General features: G+C 31.8%; 1 protein-coding gene across 1 annotated transcript; it reads left to right on the top strand.

The window, feature by feature from the left end:
• Positions 1 to 17181: 17181 nt before the first annotated feature.
• LOC142637135 (zinc finger protein 1) lies at positions 17182 to 18394 on the top strand. Its single transcript, XM_075811417.1, has one exon. It carries the CDS (start codon positions 17411 to 17413, stop codon positions 18230 to 18232), a length of 822 nt encoding a protein of 273 aa, XP_075667532.1. The 5' UTR covers positions 17182 to 17410; the 3' UTR covers positions 18233 to 18394.
• Positions 18395 to 22290: the final 3896 nt, after the last annotated feature.

Raw genomic sequence — 22290 nt, 5'->3', positions numbered from 1 at the left:
ACCTTTACAAGATCCCAAACTTGATTGGAATACATAGAATCTAATTCAGATTTCATAACTTAGACCCAATAATGTGCATCTATATCATTCATTGCTTTTTCATAAGTGTAAGGATCAGTTTCAACCTTTTCTGAGATAGCTTCATAAGTTTCTCACAGGCCTATAAATCTTATAGGTGGCCTAACAATCCTCCCACTATGACGAGGCACTTGTGTACTAGACATCTCATTAGTAGTATTTTGTGGTGTATCCGATACAGCTACATTATCCTTAGTTTCATCCATTAGTTGTTCATTTACAGGTTCATTCATTTCAGCCAAAACAACTCTACTTCTAGGAATATAATCATTCATATAGTCATTTTCCAAGAATTTGGCATTTGTGCTAACAAACACTTTATTATCCTTATGACTTTAGAATAAACCTGCAACAGTTCCTTTTGGATACCCTACAAAAAATACCACTTCTGTTTTAGACTGTAACTTGTTAGATTTTCCTTTCAACACATGTGCTGGACAACCCCAAATATGGAGATACTAGGCTTGCGCCCAGTCCACAACTCTACAGGTGTTTTAGGAACAAACTTCGAATGTACTAAATTCAGAAGATACATTGCAGTATTTAAGGCATATCCCCAAAAGGATATTGGTAGAGTCAAATAACTTAACATAGATCTAACCATATCTAAAAGAGTCCTATTCCTTCATTTTGCTACACCATTTTGTTGTGGAGTTCCAGGTGTAGTTAATTGGGATATAATCCCATTTTCAGTCAAGTAATCCTTGAAATCCCCAAGAAGGTATTTGCCACCTCGATCAGATCGAATTGTCTTTATGCGTTTACCTAATTGATTCTCAACTTCAATCCTAAATTCTTTGGTTAAATACATGTTTGTATCGCATACAAAATATACACAGCAAAAAATTAACGGATCTACTTTATTCATAATTGTTAACATGTACTATGTAAATTTTAGAATTTAAGAACAAGAGAGTGTACTTTGGTGTGGTGAAATTCAAAACAAAAGATCAGAAGTACTCAGGAACACTTTTAGTCTTCTCTCCAATTCCACTTTACGTCCAAGAAGTGTGGTCTCTCAATCAGTTTTCAAAAGGAGAATAAGAGAGTGACTCACACTTATATACACACCATTTTACAATGATGTCACACACACATAAAATTTTGTTTGTTTCTCCCTTTATATCTAACTAATTATCTAATTGGGCTAACCTTTTGGGCCTTTCAATTGGGCTTTAGTGTGTGGCTTGGAGTGGGACCAAAATGGACCAAAAAGACATTAGCTTCAATGGGCCTTGAGCTTTTCTGTCAACTCTTGACAAGTCCAAAGTTACTATTAATTATATTTAATACCACTGTATAAATATAGTTGTACTCTAGGCTTTATTTATAAATTATATCCCAAGACTTTATTATACATGCAACTCCTTCATAAAATATTTGTAGTAATACAAAGTCATGAATGTAGACAATCACTTTGTAAATTATTACATCTTAATCCTTGAATACTCGGTTTAATCCTTTATGTTATTCATCTTATATTTATGAAATCTAATTTCATAAATATATACTTTAGTAACTCCTTACTAAAGTGGTTAGGCCTAACACTCTGCATAACCAAACCCATTAAACTCATTTGAAGGGAATATTTTGTATCTTCATTAAGAGACTATGAATTCTATCTTAAGAATATATGTTCCATCAACACTAAATGTGGTTGCCCAACATACTGAGGTTTTGATCATATCTTTAGATCTCACTCCTGATATATCAAAGCAACCCACATTTCATGATCAGCTCCATTATCCTCTCAGGATTAAGAGTTCATGTAAATAGAAGTCGTGAGATTTATTATTCATTTGGCACTCATTAGGAGAATAATAAATCTCACAGCGGTTCAGTTCAATATGTCTTAACTCTTAAAACATATCAACATACCAACTAGAAGTCTCCATTTTCATGATCAAGACAAATCATCTTAGTTGATATGTTATAGTCTTCGCAGATAAAATGCCCAATTTTATCATCGACTACGAATTATAATTCTGAGTTTACAAATTATGTCTTCTATGATTTTTTACATAAATCACATACTATGCATCTCATGGACTATATGATAATATCCAATATTCATGTTACCATTATTTTAGATTATAAAAAAAGAACTTTATTAATTACAACATTAAATGATACATAATGTCATACATAGCATCATACAATATTAGGATTTAAGGGCACACATCCTAACACCTTGATCTCTCTCTCCTTGTTATCAAGGACCTTTCCCAGCATTTCAACCTACTTCTCCAACTCACCCCAGAGCTGCTCCGACGTAGTGAGTTTGTCCTCTCGAACTACCTTCCAGGCTTTCATCTCCGCTAGCTTCGCTTTCATCGCCTTCACTTTCGCCTTAAGATGTTCCACCACTGTCTCCTGGGATAGGCAACGCTCCATCAAGCCTTTCATTATGAGGACTCCTTGCTGTAACCACGAACCAAGGGTAAGAAAAATAATAATCAACACGACGGAAAGAAATTAGGGCGGACACAAACCTGTACGAGAAAAGACCCGTTTCCCCCATAGCTTCGATGGCGTGGTTGCCCAAGTTCTCATAGTCTTCGTCCTTAATAATGGATGTAATCTGTTTGAGGACATATTGAGAATCCTTGCGAAGGAGGATGGGTGGTTTCTCTTTGACGGGACTTTGACTAACCGTCAAGTCCTTTCCTTTCCCTGGATTGGGCTTGGGGGCAACTTAAAAGGGCTAGAAGATTCACTAGCAACAGGTCCCATCACCACCTTGGGCTTTTTAGCCTGACGGTCCACTTTTTCAGATGGCTTCTTTTTGGTGAACGGGTTAGCCTGACCAGTCTTAGGAGGAAAGCTCCCCTCCAGCTTCTTCTTAGCAGTAGCCTATTGCTTGATGAAGACTCCCCTTTTGCTATCTTCCATTTTTGCATAAAAATGGATGGATAAGAGTTAGAAAAGCAACTAAAATGCTAAAAGACAAATATTGGGCAAAGGATTTACATTGGCGCAGTTGTCTGTGTTAGGATGTGTGCCCTTAACTCCTATTGTATGATGCTATGTATGAAATTATGTATGACTTAATGTTGTAATTATTAAAGTTGTTTTTATTATAATCTAAAATAATGGTAACATGAATATTGGACATTATCATATTGTTCATGAGATGCATAGTATGTGATTTATCTAAAAAGTCATAGAAGGTATAAATCACAAGTTCTTTGTAAACTCAAAATTATAGTTCGTAGTCAATGATAAAATTGGACATTTCATCTGCGAAGACTATAACATATCAACTAAGATGATTTGTCTTGATCATGGAAGTGGAGACTTCTAGTTGGTATGTTGATATGTTTTAAGCGTTAAGACATATTGAACTGGACCGCTGTGAGATTTATTATTCTCCTAACAACTATCAATTGAATAATAAATCTCACTACTTCTATTTACATGAACTCTTAATCTTGAGAGGATAATGGATCAGATTATGATATGTAAGTTGCTTTGATATATCAGGAGTGAGATCTAAAGATACAATCAAAACCTCAGTATGTTGGGCAGCCACATTTAGTGTTGATGGAACATATATTCTCAAGATGGAATTCATAGTCTCTTAACGGAGATACAAAATATTCCATTGAGATAAGTTTAATGGGTTTGGTTATTTAGAGTGTTAGGCCTAACCACTTTAGTAAGAAGTTACTAAAATATATATTTATGAAATTGGATTTCATAAATATATGATGAATAACATAGAGGATTAAACCGGATACTCAAAGATTAAGATGTAGTAATTTACAAAGTGACAATCTACATTCATGACTCTGTATTACTACAAATATTTTATGAAGAGGTTGCATATATAATAAAGCCTTGGGATATATTTTATAAATAAGGCCTAGAGTGCAACAATATTATATAATGGTATTAAATATAGTTAATGGTAACTTTGGACTTGTTAAGAGTTGACCGAAAAGTCCAAGGCCTATTAGAGCTAGTTCTTATTGGTCCCTTTTGGTCCCACTCCAAGCCACACACTAAAGGCCAATTGGAAAGGTCCAAAAGGCTAGCCTAATTAGATAATCAGTTAGATACAATGTGAGAAACATGCATAATTTTGTGTAAGTGTGTGACATCATTGTAAAAATAGTGTGTATGTGAGTGTGAGACACTTTCTTATTCTCCATTTGGAAATCTGATTGATAGACCATACTTCTTGGGTGGAAAGTGGAATTAAAGTGAAGATTAAAAGTGTTCCCAAGTACTTCTGATCTTTTGTTTTGAATTTCACCGCACCAAGGTACGCTCTCTTGTTCTTGAATTCTAAAATTTGCATAGTACATGTTAACAATTGCGAATAAAGTAGATTCGTTAATTTATCGTTGCGTATGTTTTGAATGCGATACAAACATGTATTTAACCATCAGTTTGTCATAGTGACGGGCAACAGTTGTAGGTTCAGGATCGGCACAGTACCAGTAGAGATTGTTCAAAGTGATTAGCTTAGCCCATGTTCTCTTCGACAACTTGGTGGTCCTAAAGATATTTTTTCCCAAAAACTCCACTGCTTAAGGGTGACTTCTAGACAATCCCGAGCTGCAATAAGAGACGGCTAGAATAATTAAACAAAGTTAAAGAATTGAATCTAAGATGGACGGACACCTGCCAAACGGGGGCATTATACCCCAGGTTTTGTCTACATGCATGTATTCCTGGTCTTTGGGGTGATACATCTAGTCGTCCCCTTGGATGAAAAAGTATCGAATCTTCCAGTTCCTGTTGGAGTTCGGGGTCTCGCATACTAGCCTAAGTAACGGACTCCTCGGCAAGAAATTGTATATGCCCTTTGACTGGGTAATCTTAGATGGATGGTAACAATGGAAGAACTGCTCCATCGTCAACCTACGCGCCTCGTCAGACATCGCCCCATATAAAACTTCCACACCTAGGAAGACTCTCTAGGCATTTAGAGAGATTTGGGTGACAGCTAGTCCTAGATATTGGAGAAGACGACGGTGATGAGCACTTAATGGGAATTGAAGTCTTGCTTTCAACATCTGCTCATACACTCCGATGTCTTCAACACCCATATAGTAACATTTTTCAGACTTAAAGGGTAGACGACGGGTATTTGGTACTTCTCCCTAAGCATATTGAAGTGTGTTTGTTTGATGGAAGAGATGAAGTCATTGATTGTTCACAAGGGAGGCATGATAAACTCCCTAAGTCCATTAGGACCTATGGCGGCTTGAATAGGAGGTTCAACAATGTCTAAATCATTAATGGAATCACTCTTTGACCCGTCCGCATCTTTTTCCTCATCCTCCTTTGTGGAAGATGAGTTGGCTGACAGAACCCTTTCATTGTTGAAGGTACCGAGGTTTCCCTGACTTGACGAAAACACCTTATCGTTGCCTGCTCCATCGCGGATACACGATTGTTCAATTTATGCCTTATTAGACATCTGTCACCTACATGTGACGGATAAAACCCTAAGACTCTATTGGTCTACACAGATGACGGGCAAATGAATAAAATGACAAAGAAAAAACTTGGCATAAAAGGAAGAATACTTACAACTTGACGACGTAAAGAAGGCGATAGGAAGAGTGTAGAGGATGGTCGCACCAGGTAGGCGAAATGACTGCGTGAGAGAGTGGACGATAGCACTCTGATCAGAAGAAGGTTGCGAAAAGTAAAAAATGAAAGGGACGAGTAGTATATAGATATAAGGGGAACGACACGGAAGACGAAGGGATGCTTTAGTCCAAGCAACAACCTACTAAAAACTTGCCACGTGCCCTTATTGCATCAATGGCCCTAGGCTAGCCTGTCAATTAGAATGTTCTTCCTAAAGTTAGGGTTAGACCATCACTCCATGGATCCATCCAAAAAATAGGCGATGGACCCATAGAGTGAGGGGCACCTGAAAAGGGTAAAAATTGGTTAGACGAACCCATTCAAACAAGCCTGCAAGAGGCGATGGTGCCAGAACAATGGGACTTCAAAACATATAAACAGGATGATGGATGAAGACACTAGACGGAGAGGTCACGACGGAGGGTACCCCGTGGTGGACGATTCCATGGTAGACAGAGGATTCCATAGTGGATGGATGATTCTATGGTGGACGTATTCTAGGCACACAGACACCAGATTGATGGACATTAAAGTCATGTGGCACCCCATGGCTTGAGTAAACTCTAAGGAATCCTAAATGGAAATATCGTGCCCCCTACAATTAGGATTCCTTAGAGTAAACTCTCTCTCTCTCTCTCTCTCTCTCTCTCTCTCTCTCTCTCTCTCTCTCTCTCTCATTTTGAGTGGTATATCAGGATTCCCCAAATTAAAGATAGTATTCAATTTTACCAATGGGCTACACATTGGAAATATTGTCTTTTAAGATAACGAGTATTTTTCTTGATATATTACAAAAAATGTCAAACGGTATGCGATGACATAATCACTAAGAGTCATATTGCATTCAACTATATTCATATTAAATTTTGAGTTGTTAGTGATGCTATAGTAATAGGTATGAAGACCAATTTGTTGCTATGACTTTTGATATGCTCATACAACTGATGAAGAAATTCACAACAAGTTGGACCAAACCGTTTGTGATGCCTTCGAAGTGCAGGTGTTTTTTTTTTTTTTTTTTTTTTTATAATTTCTTTTATAAGCAAATTCATGAAAGTTGTAAGTCCATCATAAGCATATAGATGATCATAAGTTTAGATATTGACAAACAATTGAGATACCGGGGTCATAAATTCGGATAGCATTTGTCCCTTTTTAAAATTTAAACAACTTATAGGATTCTAGCCAAAAATATTTGACATATAATCTATGATGCAAATATAATTTTGGTATACCATATGGTAGAAACTAGAGAGGACTACAAAAACTTTTATTTAGATGCATACCATTTTTTTTAAAAGTCTTACTGTAGTATTTACATGGTTTGGCTTAAACTAGAATTTCATTGGCAAAATTAATGATATGTTCATTCAATCAAATTCATGAGCAACAAGGGTATGCCATATGTGATCTTTTTACTATAAATGTTTCTTCATTGAATTATTTAATTATATATGTACTAATTTTTTTAATTGTTAGTTCCTAATTTATATTGTTCTTAAAATTAAAAAAAAAAAATTGTGGCTAACAATATATACTTATCTTACTTATTGTAGCAAATCGACATTTATTTAGATGTTCATTCTATGAATCATCTTCAAGCTTTTCTTGCTTACTCAATTCCTATTGATGTAAATAGTGAAGATCGGACTCCTATAGAAACCAAATTTATTGTTTCAGTTTGTGACCAACTAATTTAATTATACTTTTTATGCAAATCTTGAGACCAACACACTTTTAGACAAAGTTTTCTTGTGCAACACACAGGTTTTCAACTATTAATAATAATAACACACTACAAACCAAGATGTTATCCTAATGAAAATAAATATAGAAGAATACGGTGTAAAGAATACTTAACCATGAAAATGTTAAATAAAAATTGCATATGATATCAACTCTAAGATCTTTTATTTATTTATTTTTATATGGAATATCAACAATGAGATCTTTTTGTTGTTGTTGTTGAGAAGAATCAATAATGAGATCTTAGTGATTAAGAGCACATCTTTTTAGTGATTTTTAGACGTAAGCATATGAGTTTTAACTCATTATTTCCTCGATTGACAGAATTAATCAGTTTAATAGCCAAGTTGTTACTTAAATCTATTATGAATAGTCCTTGGTTAAACAAACAGACATCAATATCATGAATAACAGAATAGTAAATAATATTAGATATGATGACCCACGAAAACCAATAAAACAAACTAGTTTCTCATTAAAAATTGTAGGGAAAAACCTTCCCAAAAGACAATCTACTACAGTAAAGAGAAATTTAAGATTTAGTACAAAACTTGTCCCTAAACTTTACAATCCCAATAGATGAATTTAAAGTAGAAACCTTCTTTTATATCAAAACTTTTGAACTCTTCAATATATAAACACTTTGACAAATGACACACTTACAATCGCAACTAGAACCTCCAACTAAATCCAAGAATATTTTGAAGGTTTTCTTCATAACAGCAAGTTTAAGGTAGTTGCTATGACTTCAGCTTCTTCATCAAATGAACTTCAGATTTACTTTGAAACTCTTCGATATGGTGAAATTGAGAAGACTTAGTTACAAAAGCCCTAGTTACACAAAACGAAGTGATTCTCTCTCTAAAAATCCTTCTAATAGATGACTTATAATGTCCTTTAAATACCGGTTCAAAAGGGTCTCAATTTGGGTTTCAAACGGAAAAGTTATGGGTTTTTTCGCATTGTTGATTTTTGCTGAAACGCTAAGCTTGATAGATTGAGGAGAAATCTAGCTAGCTATCAAGGAAATAGAAGGTTTCTTAGAAGGGTCTCAATAGATTTAGGAGGTATCAAGGAGGATCCCAATAGATCAAGAAGGTATTGAGACTGCTACTGAGGCACATGCTAAATATGTACTTTTCTTGATTAGATTTTGTGTCATCAACTTGATTTTCAATTACAATTTTAAGACACATTAAAACTCAATAAAAGAACATAATTTGGTATGATTTGACAATACCAAAACACATGAACCTTACAACAATAATTTTATCTTATTTTGTATATTTTTATCTTCAATTAAAAGGATTAATTTTTATATTTTTATCTTAATTTTCTTTGCCAAATGTTATTATTATTTTTATTATTATTGGCGAAGAAATCCGTATTTCGTCACTGTATATTACTTTTTGGCGATGAAAAAATTTTCCTCACTAATTTTCGTCGCTAAAAATCCATTTTGTTGTAGTGTCTGATTTTCTACCTTTTTGGCTAAATTGCATCTTCAAAAACTCATTCTTTTCTTATATATATGCACACTTTTTGGCAATACACCCTTCATATAGGGGTGTTCTTGGTGTCGTGTGGGCAGTTTGGGGGTAGGATTTTGGTAACATATCATAGGAGTCAGCCCCCTAAACTTTTTCACAACACTGCACTGTGAAGAGGCAAGGAGGTTGTCTTGGCTCCGTGTGGTTTGGTGGGATTAGTTAATTTAGTTCCTTTGGACCCTAACTAATACATGGTTTAAATTCAATATTTCCAATTGTATTATATTCTACCATATTATCATCATCAAAATTAAGGGAAAATTGTTAAATAAATACTTTATTTAAAAAATTGAATTTTCCTTTAAAGAAAGAAAAAGAAAATTATTTTTCCTTTGAGAGAGAGAGAGAGAGAGAGAGAGAGAGAGAGGATCCTTATTTAGTGTTCCAAATGGGATAGTTGAGGTTTTTATGCCGCTCTAACTTTCAACTCCATCACCAAGCCATCCTCTAATTCTGCTGCTCTCCTTGCTCCATTAATGGTGACTTAGTGAGGGCAAATTATGATGTGATGCAATGATGAGGTGGATGTTAGGGGGTTTGAGATGAGAGAGATAGAGAGAGGGAGGGGGGGGGGGGAGGGGGAAGGGAGGGGGGGGGGGAGGAATAAAAAAAAAAGGTGTTTATTCTATCTATATAATATAAAACCAAAGCATGATTGACTTTTTATTGACTTCATAATATTGTGATGCCTCACATCATTAAAAAAGAAAAAAAGAACAAACGGACATTGCAAACTTCAGTCGGAAAACACACAAGTTAGGACTCATTAAAAGAGTTAGAGATAGTCACATTAGTAGTCCTTTCTTCCCATCTAAAAACCCTAACAACTACCATAGCCGCTCAGTAAACATTAATTTGTCTATCGATTTGTTGCTTTTGTGTTGTGGGGATAATGTAGAAAAAGCTTAATTGGTGTACTTTAAAGTTGAAGCGGAAGCAATTGGACTTGCTTGGTGATTTTTACTGAAAAAGCGTTAGAGGTTTGTCCACTCACTTAAAATATTACAGTCTACCATTGTAGAAACCCTACATGAAGCTAAAGTCTGAAACAGAAAACTTGACCCCTTTTGCCATCTAATAGAGCAAGAGTATTCACATCAGTCTGTGTATAATAGAAAAATGTCTAGAAATTACACAATTTTGCTTTAAAACGACCCGCATCAGTCCGTGTATAATTATGTAAATTTATAAGCTTACTACAGTAACCATGTGAATTTACACTGACATTATTCATTTTGTATTTAGTTGTTTATTCTTTCTTTAAGTATCTCGAGAATGAAGGAAGAGAGTAGATGGTGGTTATTGCATGTGAAAAAAGAGAAATAATTTTAAAAAAATTGATATTTTAATGAAATATAGTATAAAATAGATAATCTAATGTGAATTGTTTTAAAAGGTGAGTATGTAAATAAAAAAAGTAGGTTTTTATACTAAAATAGACAAATTTTTGCTTGATCTGATGTGAATGTTCTAAGTCACCGATCACTATCTTTATGTTCTTTAGTTTTAGTTGATAAAGAACAATATATTTATTCTTTGAATTGGTCAGTTGTAGACTCATCTAATAATCCAAATCCAATGACCCAATAGTGTGTATAGCATTAATTATTCTATTGATGGTACTTCTTCTTCTTCTTTTTTTTATTTTATTTTGTTTTGTTTTGTTTTTTTTTTTTTTTCTTTTTGTCTTTTGAGAGTTTTAACATCTGAACAGTTAGGTTCATTTTTTGCAAAATCTTAAAAGTCTATTGTGTACTAATATATTTTTATTTTTATGAGATTTATCTACGAAGCTGGCCAATTTTACTAAAACTCTTAATTTTTTTAGGACTAAAACTCTTAATTTAAAGAGCCTAATGTGAACATTCTTACTCTACTTTTATATATTTTTTGAATTGTAAATTTATTGATAAAAGCTAAAAGAAGAATGAGCTTTTTTTATTATTATTATTTTTTTATAATATCACTAATCTCAAAACCTAATCCTGCTTTCTTTGTTGATTTATAGAAATAATATAATCAATTAGTGATACTATAAAATCTATCAACAAGAAATACATAAAAGAGAATCCATTGTGTTCATTAAGAAGAATATATAGAACAGTCCACTAGAGGAAAAAAAAAGAGTAAAAAAGTGGAACTTATAATAATGTGATTTATTTTTTGAGTGGTTTCCTCGTGTAAGGGCAAATAGACTCTCCTCATCAATTTAGTATATATATATATATATATAAAGAAAATTTTACTTTTAGCCATTTTTACTTTTTTTTATTAAGTTTTTTTTACTGTTACCTAACAGATTGTAATAACTTTTTTTACTGTTATATAAAATATGGATTGCTCTTGACAATTAAACCAAATTTTATTCTCTACAAAATGGACTAACTTTTAAAAATAAACCAAACTTTATGAAAAACTCAAATCCAATTATTACCTTATATATTATGACTCAAGTCTAACCCTTTCCTACGTGTAAATCAAAACCAAAACTCTTACCCATTTACAAACTCTCTTCCTTCTCCCTCACGTATAGATGATATTTCTAGAAAATCTCATTCTCATGAAATCATGCCTTTCTTTTTTCTCAATTTCAATTCAATTTGCTTTTGTCTATTAATAACATTCTATGCAATTTATGCTCACAAATTCTCTTTGTCATCAACCAGTGCAACAAAAATTTATATAAATCTTGAGATTCTTGAGGTTGCTAAAATAATTGACAAGTGTATATTTCTAAAATTTATAGGAACATAAAAGGTCTAATAAATAGCATATAATATCTTACAAAATGCCATTTACATAATATTTTCTTTATAAAAAAATTCAATGATAGGAATGGTAAAATACATGATCCTACAAGAAATATAAAAAATACATACAAAACAATTTTCATAGGAGGATTTATCCTTAAAGAATATAAAAACAATAGCAGCGATATAATGCATTGAATAAGATCCTATGAAATAGGTTTGTTAATCATTTCAAATTATACTAATCATTTACATGAAAATATAATAATATATCATATTATTTACAATAAAAAATAATACATATTAACTTCAAAATTCATGCAGGATGTGAATTGCTAGGGTGTTGCGAAAATAAATAAAATTGATACAACAATGGGTTGGTATGACATTTCATGCGTGCTTTGTGGAAGGAAGGTCAAATCATAATCAGGATCATTTTGGTGTGCAAAAAAGTGAAACAAAAACAAATCTCCTTATCCCAAGGTTAGATGCACTCACATTAACTACATACTCTCCATATATTTATACTATATTCATCTACAACTACTATATATACAATTGCAAACTATTTCAGTTACAGGATTCAAATGGAAGTTTCAAATGCAACTGACAAAACAACTGTTGTAATATTTGATCGAGATGCTGAGAAAATCCTAAATATATCTACAAGAGATCTTGCTGAAAAATAAACCGAGTTACAACTTATTTAAGTTATTAAATTATTGTAAAACTATTTATCAATATATATTAATTTCCTGATATACAGATTGATGTTGGAGAAGGAATCCCACATTATTTGAAGAAAATTTTAGAGAAAGAAAATGCATTTTCCTACTTCATTTGAATGAATTTAATTTAAATGATGATTTTGAAAATTACACTTATGCATCATCAAATGACAAAAAGCTATGGAAGAAAAAAAAATACACAATTAAATATGCTATATTAACTCTTTTGCTACACTATTTCTAAATTAACAAAAAAAAAAAACATTTACAAATTAAAAACTGTTACGTTACTAAAATTTAATATAATTGCAAATACATATGAAAAATCTTAGCAACAACAAATCCACAAGTCCAAACTTTGTAAGATCTAGTCAAGAATCTTCTAGTGCCAATTCTTTAGTGATTAACACAAATGATGCAACAAAATGAAAAAGTGATGAAAGTTAAAGTGAACAAATATGGATAGACCAAACTTCAAACGTTAAAGATGAAGAAACAGATGATGATAACATACTCCTCAACAAACTTTACCATACTACAATAACAAAGCATTGAAGAATAACAAAAAAAATTGTAATGAATCTCTTTATTACATAACATAATAAAGATCAATAATATGAAATAAATTAATATGCTTTTATCATATTTTATTATACAATATCACTCCACTTTTTTTTGCTCAGTACTTGAACTAAATAATTATAATGAATGTGTGTGTAATTTATAATTGTTACATTTTATGATGAACTCATTATTAATAAATATGTTATAATATATGTACAACATTTAAGAAAAAAATTATATACAATATTAGAATATTACTAGTTTTACTTAAAATAAAGAGGATGACAAGAAATTTTGTTCCTCCTTAACTCCACCATTGATTTAAGTTTTTTTATTTATTATTTAAAAACCCCTGAAATCTTTCGGGACAAATTGCAAGTGCAAGTTGCATAATACCTCAAGGTGTGTGTGTGTGTGTTTTTGATTGAGAAGTATAATACCTCAAGTCTAGTTAATAGCATTGTGGGCAATCTTGAATGAGGTTTTTCTTATTTATCCATATTGTTTAGTCGAGAATTTTAGCTAAAACTGCTTTTTTATTTTATTATTATTTGTTAATTCTCTCTTTTATATATTTATTGTGCATCTTAATTTTAAATTGCTATTACTTATCCTCAATGAGGCATCTGCCTTCAACTAATAAGCAATAGTAACGCAATAATCTTATGAACCATGTGATTTATTATGTACTTATCCACACTGAGGCTTCTGCCTACAACTATTAGTTAATTAAATACATGTCATAGGTATACCAATATCTGTTAGTCGGTCCCAAGATAAGATATGAAGGAATGATGAGAGGTTCCAATCTGACTAATATATATGGTATGCGACTGTCCATTTAGCTAAGAATGAAAAGGATCTACGAAAGTACATATCAAAATTCAAAGCCATTAATTTTAGTTTGCTATAATACATATCATCATCTTGCAAAGGAAGAAAGAGGAACTGACTAACAAGATCCATAGTTCAAACAACATGGCATATGATAGATAAATATGAGAGCAAAATGAAAAATCACAAATATTGGTACCTAGAATAAACATTCTACATCAAGGGAACAATAATTGGTTTTAGGAATGAGATGGATCACAAGAGTTTTTCAATGGGCATTACAAGCCATTTTGGTAGGAAGAAGAGAAGAGAGAAGTAGAGTAATGATCTTCCCATTTATGTTGTATCAAATTCAAATTGAAAAAAAAAAATTGTTCTATTTGCATCAGGGGTGCTAAAACACGCCAGATGATATTTTAACATACCAAATATCAAAGAGAGGCCTTCATTAAGTGCTAAAACAAATCGATAAGCATTCTCTCTCTTAAATTTTAAAATTATTTCTCGCTTCTCTCTCTTAGCTAATTTATATTATTTTAATGGATTGAATGAAAAATAAGAAACCAAATATAAAGTAAATTGTAAAATAGTTTTCTAAAATAGATAAAGAGTCCGTTTGGATAGAACTTATTGCTGAAAACTGAAAACTGAAAACTGAAAACTGAAAATACTGTACAAAAATAATTTTTTAATGTGTAAAAATTACTGTTCATCCCAAAAAGTACTGTTCATTGGCCTAAAATCACTGTTCATGGCCAATGAACAGTGACACATGCGCGTGGAAAAAAAAAAAAAAAAAAAACTGGCCAGACGTGGACGCAGCCTCCTATCCAAACGCATTCAAAGTATCATTTTGAATTATTAAATGAGATTTTTAAGCGCCACGAATATGAATGCTAAATGACCTACATTGAAATATCAATGAAAAAAAAAGGCTTTAATATCAATAAATTAGCATTAGACTTAGGGTAAATTATAACTTACCCATTTATGGTTTTATCAAAATTTAAATTGCCTACGTGTGGGTTGAAATTTCATGATAAAAGTGTTTCGTTGGATCATTATTTATCTTATTTGATCTTGTATTTATATATATATATATATATATATATTTTTTTTTTTTTTGGATTTTTGGAGCAGAGAGACATAAAAGTAGAGCAAAATTACATATTTAGCCATGTTTTTAATAGAGATATGTTACAGAATTCTAACTAAACTAAATTTAAGTAAGTAAAGTGTCAAATTTTAAACAATAGGTAAGTAACTTAAATTTTGATCAAATCACAGGTGAATAAATTGTAATTTGCCCTTAGATTTATAAACAAAGGTCAAATAAAAAGTAAGGTTGGTTGTATAGTGAATGAACAATAAATTGTTCGTGGGATAATTAAGATGTTCCAGTAACCAAACTGTCTTAAGCAACTTGTGGCTGGTCAAGATTGTGATCAAGTTAAAGATTGGTATAATTTAATTGAATCAGAATATCTCAATGACCAAACTAGTCAAGATCCAAGTAGTTTGTTGAACACAATCACAAATTAGACAAGGAAGAAGTTTCTTTAACTAGTTATCATCCCGTTACTTAAGGAGAAGAAAGATTGTAGACAAGGAATAATATGAAGTGTTAGGATGAGCTTAAACATGTTGAGACTTGAGAGAGAGAGAGAGACCCTTCCCAAAGCTTATCCCCGAGGACAAGGGTTAAACTAAGAAGGTTGATTTTTGTGTACCTCTATTTTATGTCATATCATTATATTATATTAAAGTCGACGTAAAATAAAAATTCAAATTGAATTCAAATTAGCTTCTAATTGTTGTAATTTTGCGATGTGTTTAATTTATTTTTCTTGGTGTCAAGTGGCTTATTCATAATATTTGACACGAAAGCCCAAATGGCCATCTCACTCATCTAGGTAAATCTGTCTCAGCATCACCATTGTTGATGTTTTCATGCCTAAACACAGGTTACCAGCAAGTTATCATTTTAAAATTGTAATGTTATTATTAGAAGTTGGGTAAATAGATAAGGGTGTGATAAAATTTTAAGTTAGCTTTTAATAAATTTTATCTACCTGTAAAAGATAAAGATAGTTTTCTTTTGAATGTGAATATTATTTGTGTCTTATAAAACCATTTATTTTATATGGTTTAATGTTGAATAAGGTGGGTTCTAATTAACTTAATTAACTGGTAAAATTTCTTATTATTGAATAAGAAGTATGAAATTTAAACCCCACCAACATAAAAATTAATTGTTGTCTTGACTTGATGATAAAGAGATTACCACAAAACAGACACTATATAGAATAATAGTATTGTGGTAGTATAAAGTTAGAATAGGAACGTTTAATGCATTTGAAGATATAGAAGACCAAACAACTGAAAAAAAAAAAGTAAGACCAAACTGAAGACTGATTTTGGCAATATCAATAATAAAATGTTGATTTGGATTTCAGAATATTGGCTTGAATATTTGAATGTCAATATCTTTTGCAATTTGTGGTCTAAGGACAAATTGGATTCGAATCTCTAGCTTTTATCCTGTGAACATAAATTATGTGACAAATTGCCCCCCTTCACTTAAGTGTCATGTAAACTATTTTTATTTCCTCTTCTGGGAGTTCTGATTGCAGATTAAAGTTCAAATACATTGTTGTGATCAAGACCTGAATGCCTCTAAAGAGCATAGAGGTAATTGGATGTGTCATGACTATGGTGCACATATAATTGTATTTCCATCCATTTGATAGTAAACAAGCTTAAAATACCTCACTTCAAATAATTCTAACAAGATGATCATGAAGCCAATTTGATAGATTTGAGTATTATCGTATTTATATATAATTAAAAAAAAAGTGTAATACGCTGCAAAATTGGGGACAATTAAGAGAAGTCATTGGTTATGTGATGGATAAACCATTATGCAGGATAAGGACAGAAATGTTTCCGTGAAGATATTGCAAATCCTCCAGCCCTGTTTAAAACTTTACAAAATCATACCTTTTCTAAGACAAGTCCATTCTACATCCCTACATAATTCTGGAGTCCACAAAAACAGATTAACAAATCTTGGATATTTGGTCTGTCTGTCGTAAGTTATACTATCCATCACTATACCCCCAAAAAAGTGTAAACCCATAAAGACAAGAAATGTAAAGAGACGAGTGGAAAGACAAATAAAGAAAATTAGAAAAAGCATTGAATGGGGTATATATGCAAGGGAAAGTGGTAGTACATGGGTGTTCCTCATGTGAGTCAATCAAAAAGCTTTTTAAATTTTAACACATACACACACACACATAAAAACCATTTTCCCTCTCTCTCTCTCTCTCTCTCACGCCCACACACGCAGAAAGTCTTATTCTCTAAGTGTTCCTATATTAAGACCTTGTAACTGTAAAAGAGGGATACATTCTTCCACACACAGCACAAAAAGGCATTTATTGCTACAACAATAAATATTTCATCTTCCTTGCTAGTAAACCCAAAAAAACTTCATCACCCACAAGAGAAAATTCCCATCTTAGACTGACACATCATTTTTTCTCTCCCAATGGACCTTCCAAGTCCTTCTGAAACTGAAACTTCAACCATCTTTTCTGTTTCAGAGAGTACACAAATATGCCTAAAACAAAAACCCTCATTGGAAAGCCCAAAAGATCAGCAAGAAGATCATCAAAAACACCAGCATGCAGACTCAAATCCTGATCTTGTATTGGATCTAAGTCTTTCTAGCAAGGATTCCCAAAAAGAGTCGAACCCAGAACTCAACCTCATCGATTCTTTTGATGCAAATTCATCGGACTCTCCTCCTCCTCCTCCTCAAGGTAATGAAACTGAGCCCCGGGTTTTCTCATGCAATTATTGCCAAAGAAAATTCTATAGCTCACAGGCACTTGGAGGCCATCAAAATGCGCATAAAAGAGAGAGAACACTTGCGAAAAGAGGTCAGAAAATAACTTCTTTATCATCATCAGCTTTTGGAAACCGATACCCTAGCAGCATGGCTTCTCTACCTTTGCATGGCTCTTTCAATATTAATAGGTCACTTGGGATAAGGGTGCACTCTAGGATCCATAAGCCCTCTTATTATTATCAACAGCCAATATCAACCATCGGTTCTTCTTCTTCTTCTTATCTCTATGCACAAAATGGTTGGTCTAGACAACCAATTGATCAACAACCAGCAATTGGGAGGCTTGTACAGGAGAATTTTCATGCAGGATCGGCTACCAATGGTGTCGGGATTGCACGATTTGATAGCGTTCAAGGAGGCTTGTGGTGCGATAGTAGTGGTGCTAGTGTTGCTGCTCATTTGAACTTGAAGACTAAACAAGATGAGTTGCAGAAGCTTGACTTGTCTCTTAAGCTCTAAAAGTATTGGTTCATGTTTCTGTCTTTTCTTTTTTGGAGTCCAATACTTTACTTACTGTCTTTTTCTTGATTGATTTAGATGTGATTTTTCATTTTTCATTCTTATCTTTTAGTTGCAACTTTTGTAAATGCTTTTTGGTCACAGAAGGAGACTTTTTTATTAGCTTTGGTTTTTCAATTCTTTTACTTGGAAATTAACAAGTGAACTAGTCCATGGGTTTGGTTGGGACTCGAGAACTTTGAAATTTGAAAGTTGCTTTGTGATACTGATAGTCTTCTGATACACAATTCATTCCATCTCTCTTTTCCCTGAATTTTTGTTGTGCTTAGTTGAGAAGTTAGTACTCCACAAGTAAAAGCAGGTAACGTTCTTTAATTTTGGAGCCAATTTTTCAATGGTCTTTTCCGTTTAAGATTTCATTTCACACTCATACCATAAAGGGTGTATGAAATTAAATTAAATACTATCCTTAAATACCTTTGCACATGTCAATTTCAAAATTCTAAAATTAATAAATATAACATGGGATTCAAATTAATTTAAATTTGAGGTTGGGTTTTTAATTTTGTGTGGATATGTGTTTTGGGACTCTGTTATGGGGTTGTGATTGTTTTACATCGGACAGAATTCAAACTATTTCATACCACTAGTAAAATATAAACATTAAAGTGTGAAAGTGTAGTAGATACGGCGTAAAATATTTGTCATTTGAGAGTTGTAAAACAACAATTAGCCATGTTCAAAAGATGTGCACATATAGATAGGTGATTATGATTGTCATTTCCTACTGTTATCTAAAATTTTTAAAACCTGGATGGTTGTGATCTTTCAAAATGACAACATCTTTGACCCACTTGCAGTTGAATTAATAGACCATCTCTATTGACTATTGGGATCAAACAAGTAGGTGTAGCAAGCCATGTGAAAGTAAGGCACATAATGACCCTCAGCTATGCTATCACATCACATGTTTTGTTTATATTAAATTATGGGTAAATCGTGATTGTCTTAATTTCTTACCAAGAACCAAGAAGATCCACTGATGGGGCCCACTTAATGGTGGGTCCGGATCCAGCTGATGTGTACAACATAATATCATATTAATCATAATGCAAAAAAAAAATCTCCTAGAATTAAGATGCAAAAGTAACTGAAATCTTGTTATAATGACAATTATCATAGTAATCTCACACTAACAAGGGCTTGGAAAGGATGACAGCAGTTTCACACAAGTCTTGTCAATGAAACATCAAATTTTGGGGCTTTTGCCACTAACTGTGAATCAGTTGGTCTGTCTATTTATTGAGTTAGACTGCCTTAGTCCATACCATATTTCCATTAAAATATTGTCAGCCTTTGATATTGCCTTTCAATTAAGAAACACCTTAAAACACCATTTGGAATGAGACACTTGAAAAATGTGGCGCTATCATTTTACTGAGATTAGGTGGAAAATTAAAGCAAGAAGTGGTCTACTCACTTAAGATCTTATGATAATTAAAGAAGAGATTTTTTGTCCTCTTCTTAATTTTATAATAGAGTTTTTTTGTTCGTTTGTTTATTTTTAATACATACATCAATAGCAGTAATAAATGATTTGAACTCTAAATATCTATGATAATTTGAAATACGAAAAAATAACCACCGTGTATCTTTGGTACGATAGTTACTCTACAAATATAAATGCTTGTGGAGTGTGGGGAGTAAGGGCCGGGGGTTCAAGTCTCCAGGAGAGAGCTTCACACACATATACACTTAGATTAGGATAAAGTAAAAATTCTATCTTATATCAAAAAAGAAATACAAAAAAATATTAGTTGAATTACAAAACTCTTAATTATTTGAACCGGAAAAATTGCTTTAATTTGACCCCTCCTGAGGCTTTTTTGTTGTTAAACTCATCTCTTCTATAATGCAATTTAGTTACATTGACTTTTCCTGGACGATTGAAAAAAGAAAAAGAAAAAGCTATCATCCCCATGCTCTAATGTTGTTTCGCATGCTAACTATTAAGGCAAGTTAGCTAGTTGTCACAAATTATTGTCGTATTTATTTTTTGTAACTAGATTAAAAAATTTTATTTTGTCATAGTTTGATCTTAATAAAGCCTCAATTTTACCTCAAAAATCTTGATCATCTCCTTTTTCTGATTCTATAAACAATTTAGGTTACAAAACCATGAGTTTAAGTATATAATAAAATATAAATTTGGAATTTTTTTTAGTCATCTAGAGAAGGACAGCGTGAATAGTTTACATTTTAGAAAAAGCAAAGAGTATTATCTAAATTAGAGGGGAAGTGATTATAATAACTGATAACCTCAGCAGAGAGTATTGTCATTTATCCCTATTGAAGCTTTTTCCGTTCTTAGTTTTTGGGTTTCACGTATTTGTAAGAGTACTATTTGGATTTCAGGAAAACACGCTTTCCTCTAAAGATTAGTAAATAGAAAACCAAATTTACTACCATCCTAAATCAAGTGAACATGTAATAATATTATCAAAACACAAACAATCAAACGCGTGCACATAATCTTTTTTCTATCTCTTTCATTAAAGAAAGTGGTCTAGGGCGACTGCCCACCTAACTAGATGATATCTGTATTCTAATAATTTCTTTGGCCATTGGAAGTTCGTAGTTGATGCTGATAAATTTTTGAAGTTTTGTTTTACTTGATTTGTATTAAATATCATAAAGTTAAAGATGTATTCAGTGTTATATCATTTAATGACAAAGTTGTCAATAATCTTGTAGCTCAATTAATTGTTCTTGATTCCTCCAATAAAGATTTCCATGGTTCAATATTCCTCCTTCTCTTAATTATCAAATTATCAACAAAAATATATTAATGGAGCTATGTTATGTCGTGGCCTCCAAAAATTTTGATTCGAATTTTATTTTATTTTGTTTCTCAAAAAAAAAAAAAATTTATTTTGCTATATATGTTTTTAACAAAATTTTATGTTTGGACATTAAAATTTAAGTTAGCCCTCCAAAACATTATTGAGCTAATTCAATAGCCCTTGGGGGAAAAAAGACTGGCTTAGATAACCCATAAAATTAAAAGATAGCTTTTTAAACAAAATTAATGTCATTTTTTATTAAAGGTTCATTTTGTCATATTTTATGTTTTCTTTGTGTATAGGAATCATATTTTCTGTACTGAATAATCATGAAAAGAGAATCATTAACTGTTTTCTTCTTCTTTTTTATTTATTTTATTTTATATTTTATTACATGTTTAGAGAAAATTAGACCCATTAGAGTTTAGAAAGTTAATAGGTTTTCTTACAACTATTATGTACCCAGTTTAGAAAGTTGATAAGTTTTCTTTAGCTTATATAGTATATATATGAGTTATAAGACGTACTCTAATTTTAGAAAATTAAGGGTATGTTTGGTAATTATTTTTTTCCTTATTTTATGTTTTTAAAAACAATTTTCTATTTTTGAGACTAAAAAACTTGTTTGGCAATCTAAAATAGACAAAAAACAAAAACTGTTTTCAAAACTCAATTTGTGAAGGAAACTAAAAACATGCAAAATGTTGTTTTCAGTTTTTAATTTTCAAAAATCAATAAAAACATATATTTAATTTAATAAATCTGCCTCATTTAATGATTTAGCATTAGAGTACAAATCCTAATAGCAACATATTTTAGTATTTTTTATTTTTTTTTTCAAAAAACTATTTTTTTTAATTTCAACTAACCAAACATGTTTTTGATTTCAAAAATACAAGAAAATTGTTTTTTCTTTATATTTCCAAAAACAAGTTTTTGAAAATAGAAAACAAAAACCGTGACCAAACATAACCTAAGAGTTTATGTTTTTTAAATGCACTTGTATCTTGACCAATTTATTGATACTATATTTCAGCTCAAGCAAGAAGTTTGGCTTCATCATGCTATATATAATTTTTAACTCCGCCATGAAAATAATTTTATATTTTAAAAGAGACAACATTCCATATATTATTATCAGATTTAAAAAATAAAATTTTAATTATGAAATGGATTATTCTCTACATTTCAAATGAAATATAAAATATCTTATTT

The sequence above is a fragment of the Castanea sativa genome, chromosome 5, assembly GCF_040712315.1.
Source record: "Castanea sativa cultivar Marrone di Chiusa Pesio chromosome 5, ASM4071231v1".
Lineage (NCBI taxonomy): Eukaryota > Viridiplantae > Streptophyta > Magnoliopsida > Fagales > Fagaceae > Castanea > Castanea sativa.
The sequence above is the reverse complement of the archived record's forward strand: the minus strand, read 5'-3'. Positions and strand labels throughout refer to the sequence as shown.

Excerpts from the sequence above, each read along its gene's own strand:
- LOC142637135 (XM_075811417.1), top strand. The coding sequence starts at position 17,411 with ATGGACCTTCCAAGTCCTTCTGAAACTGAAACTTCAACCATCTTTTCT.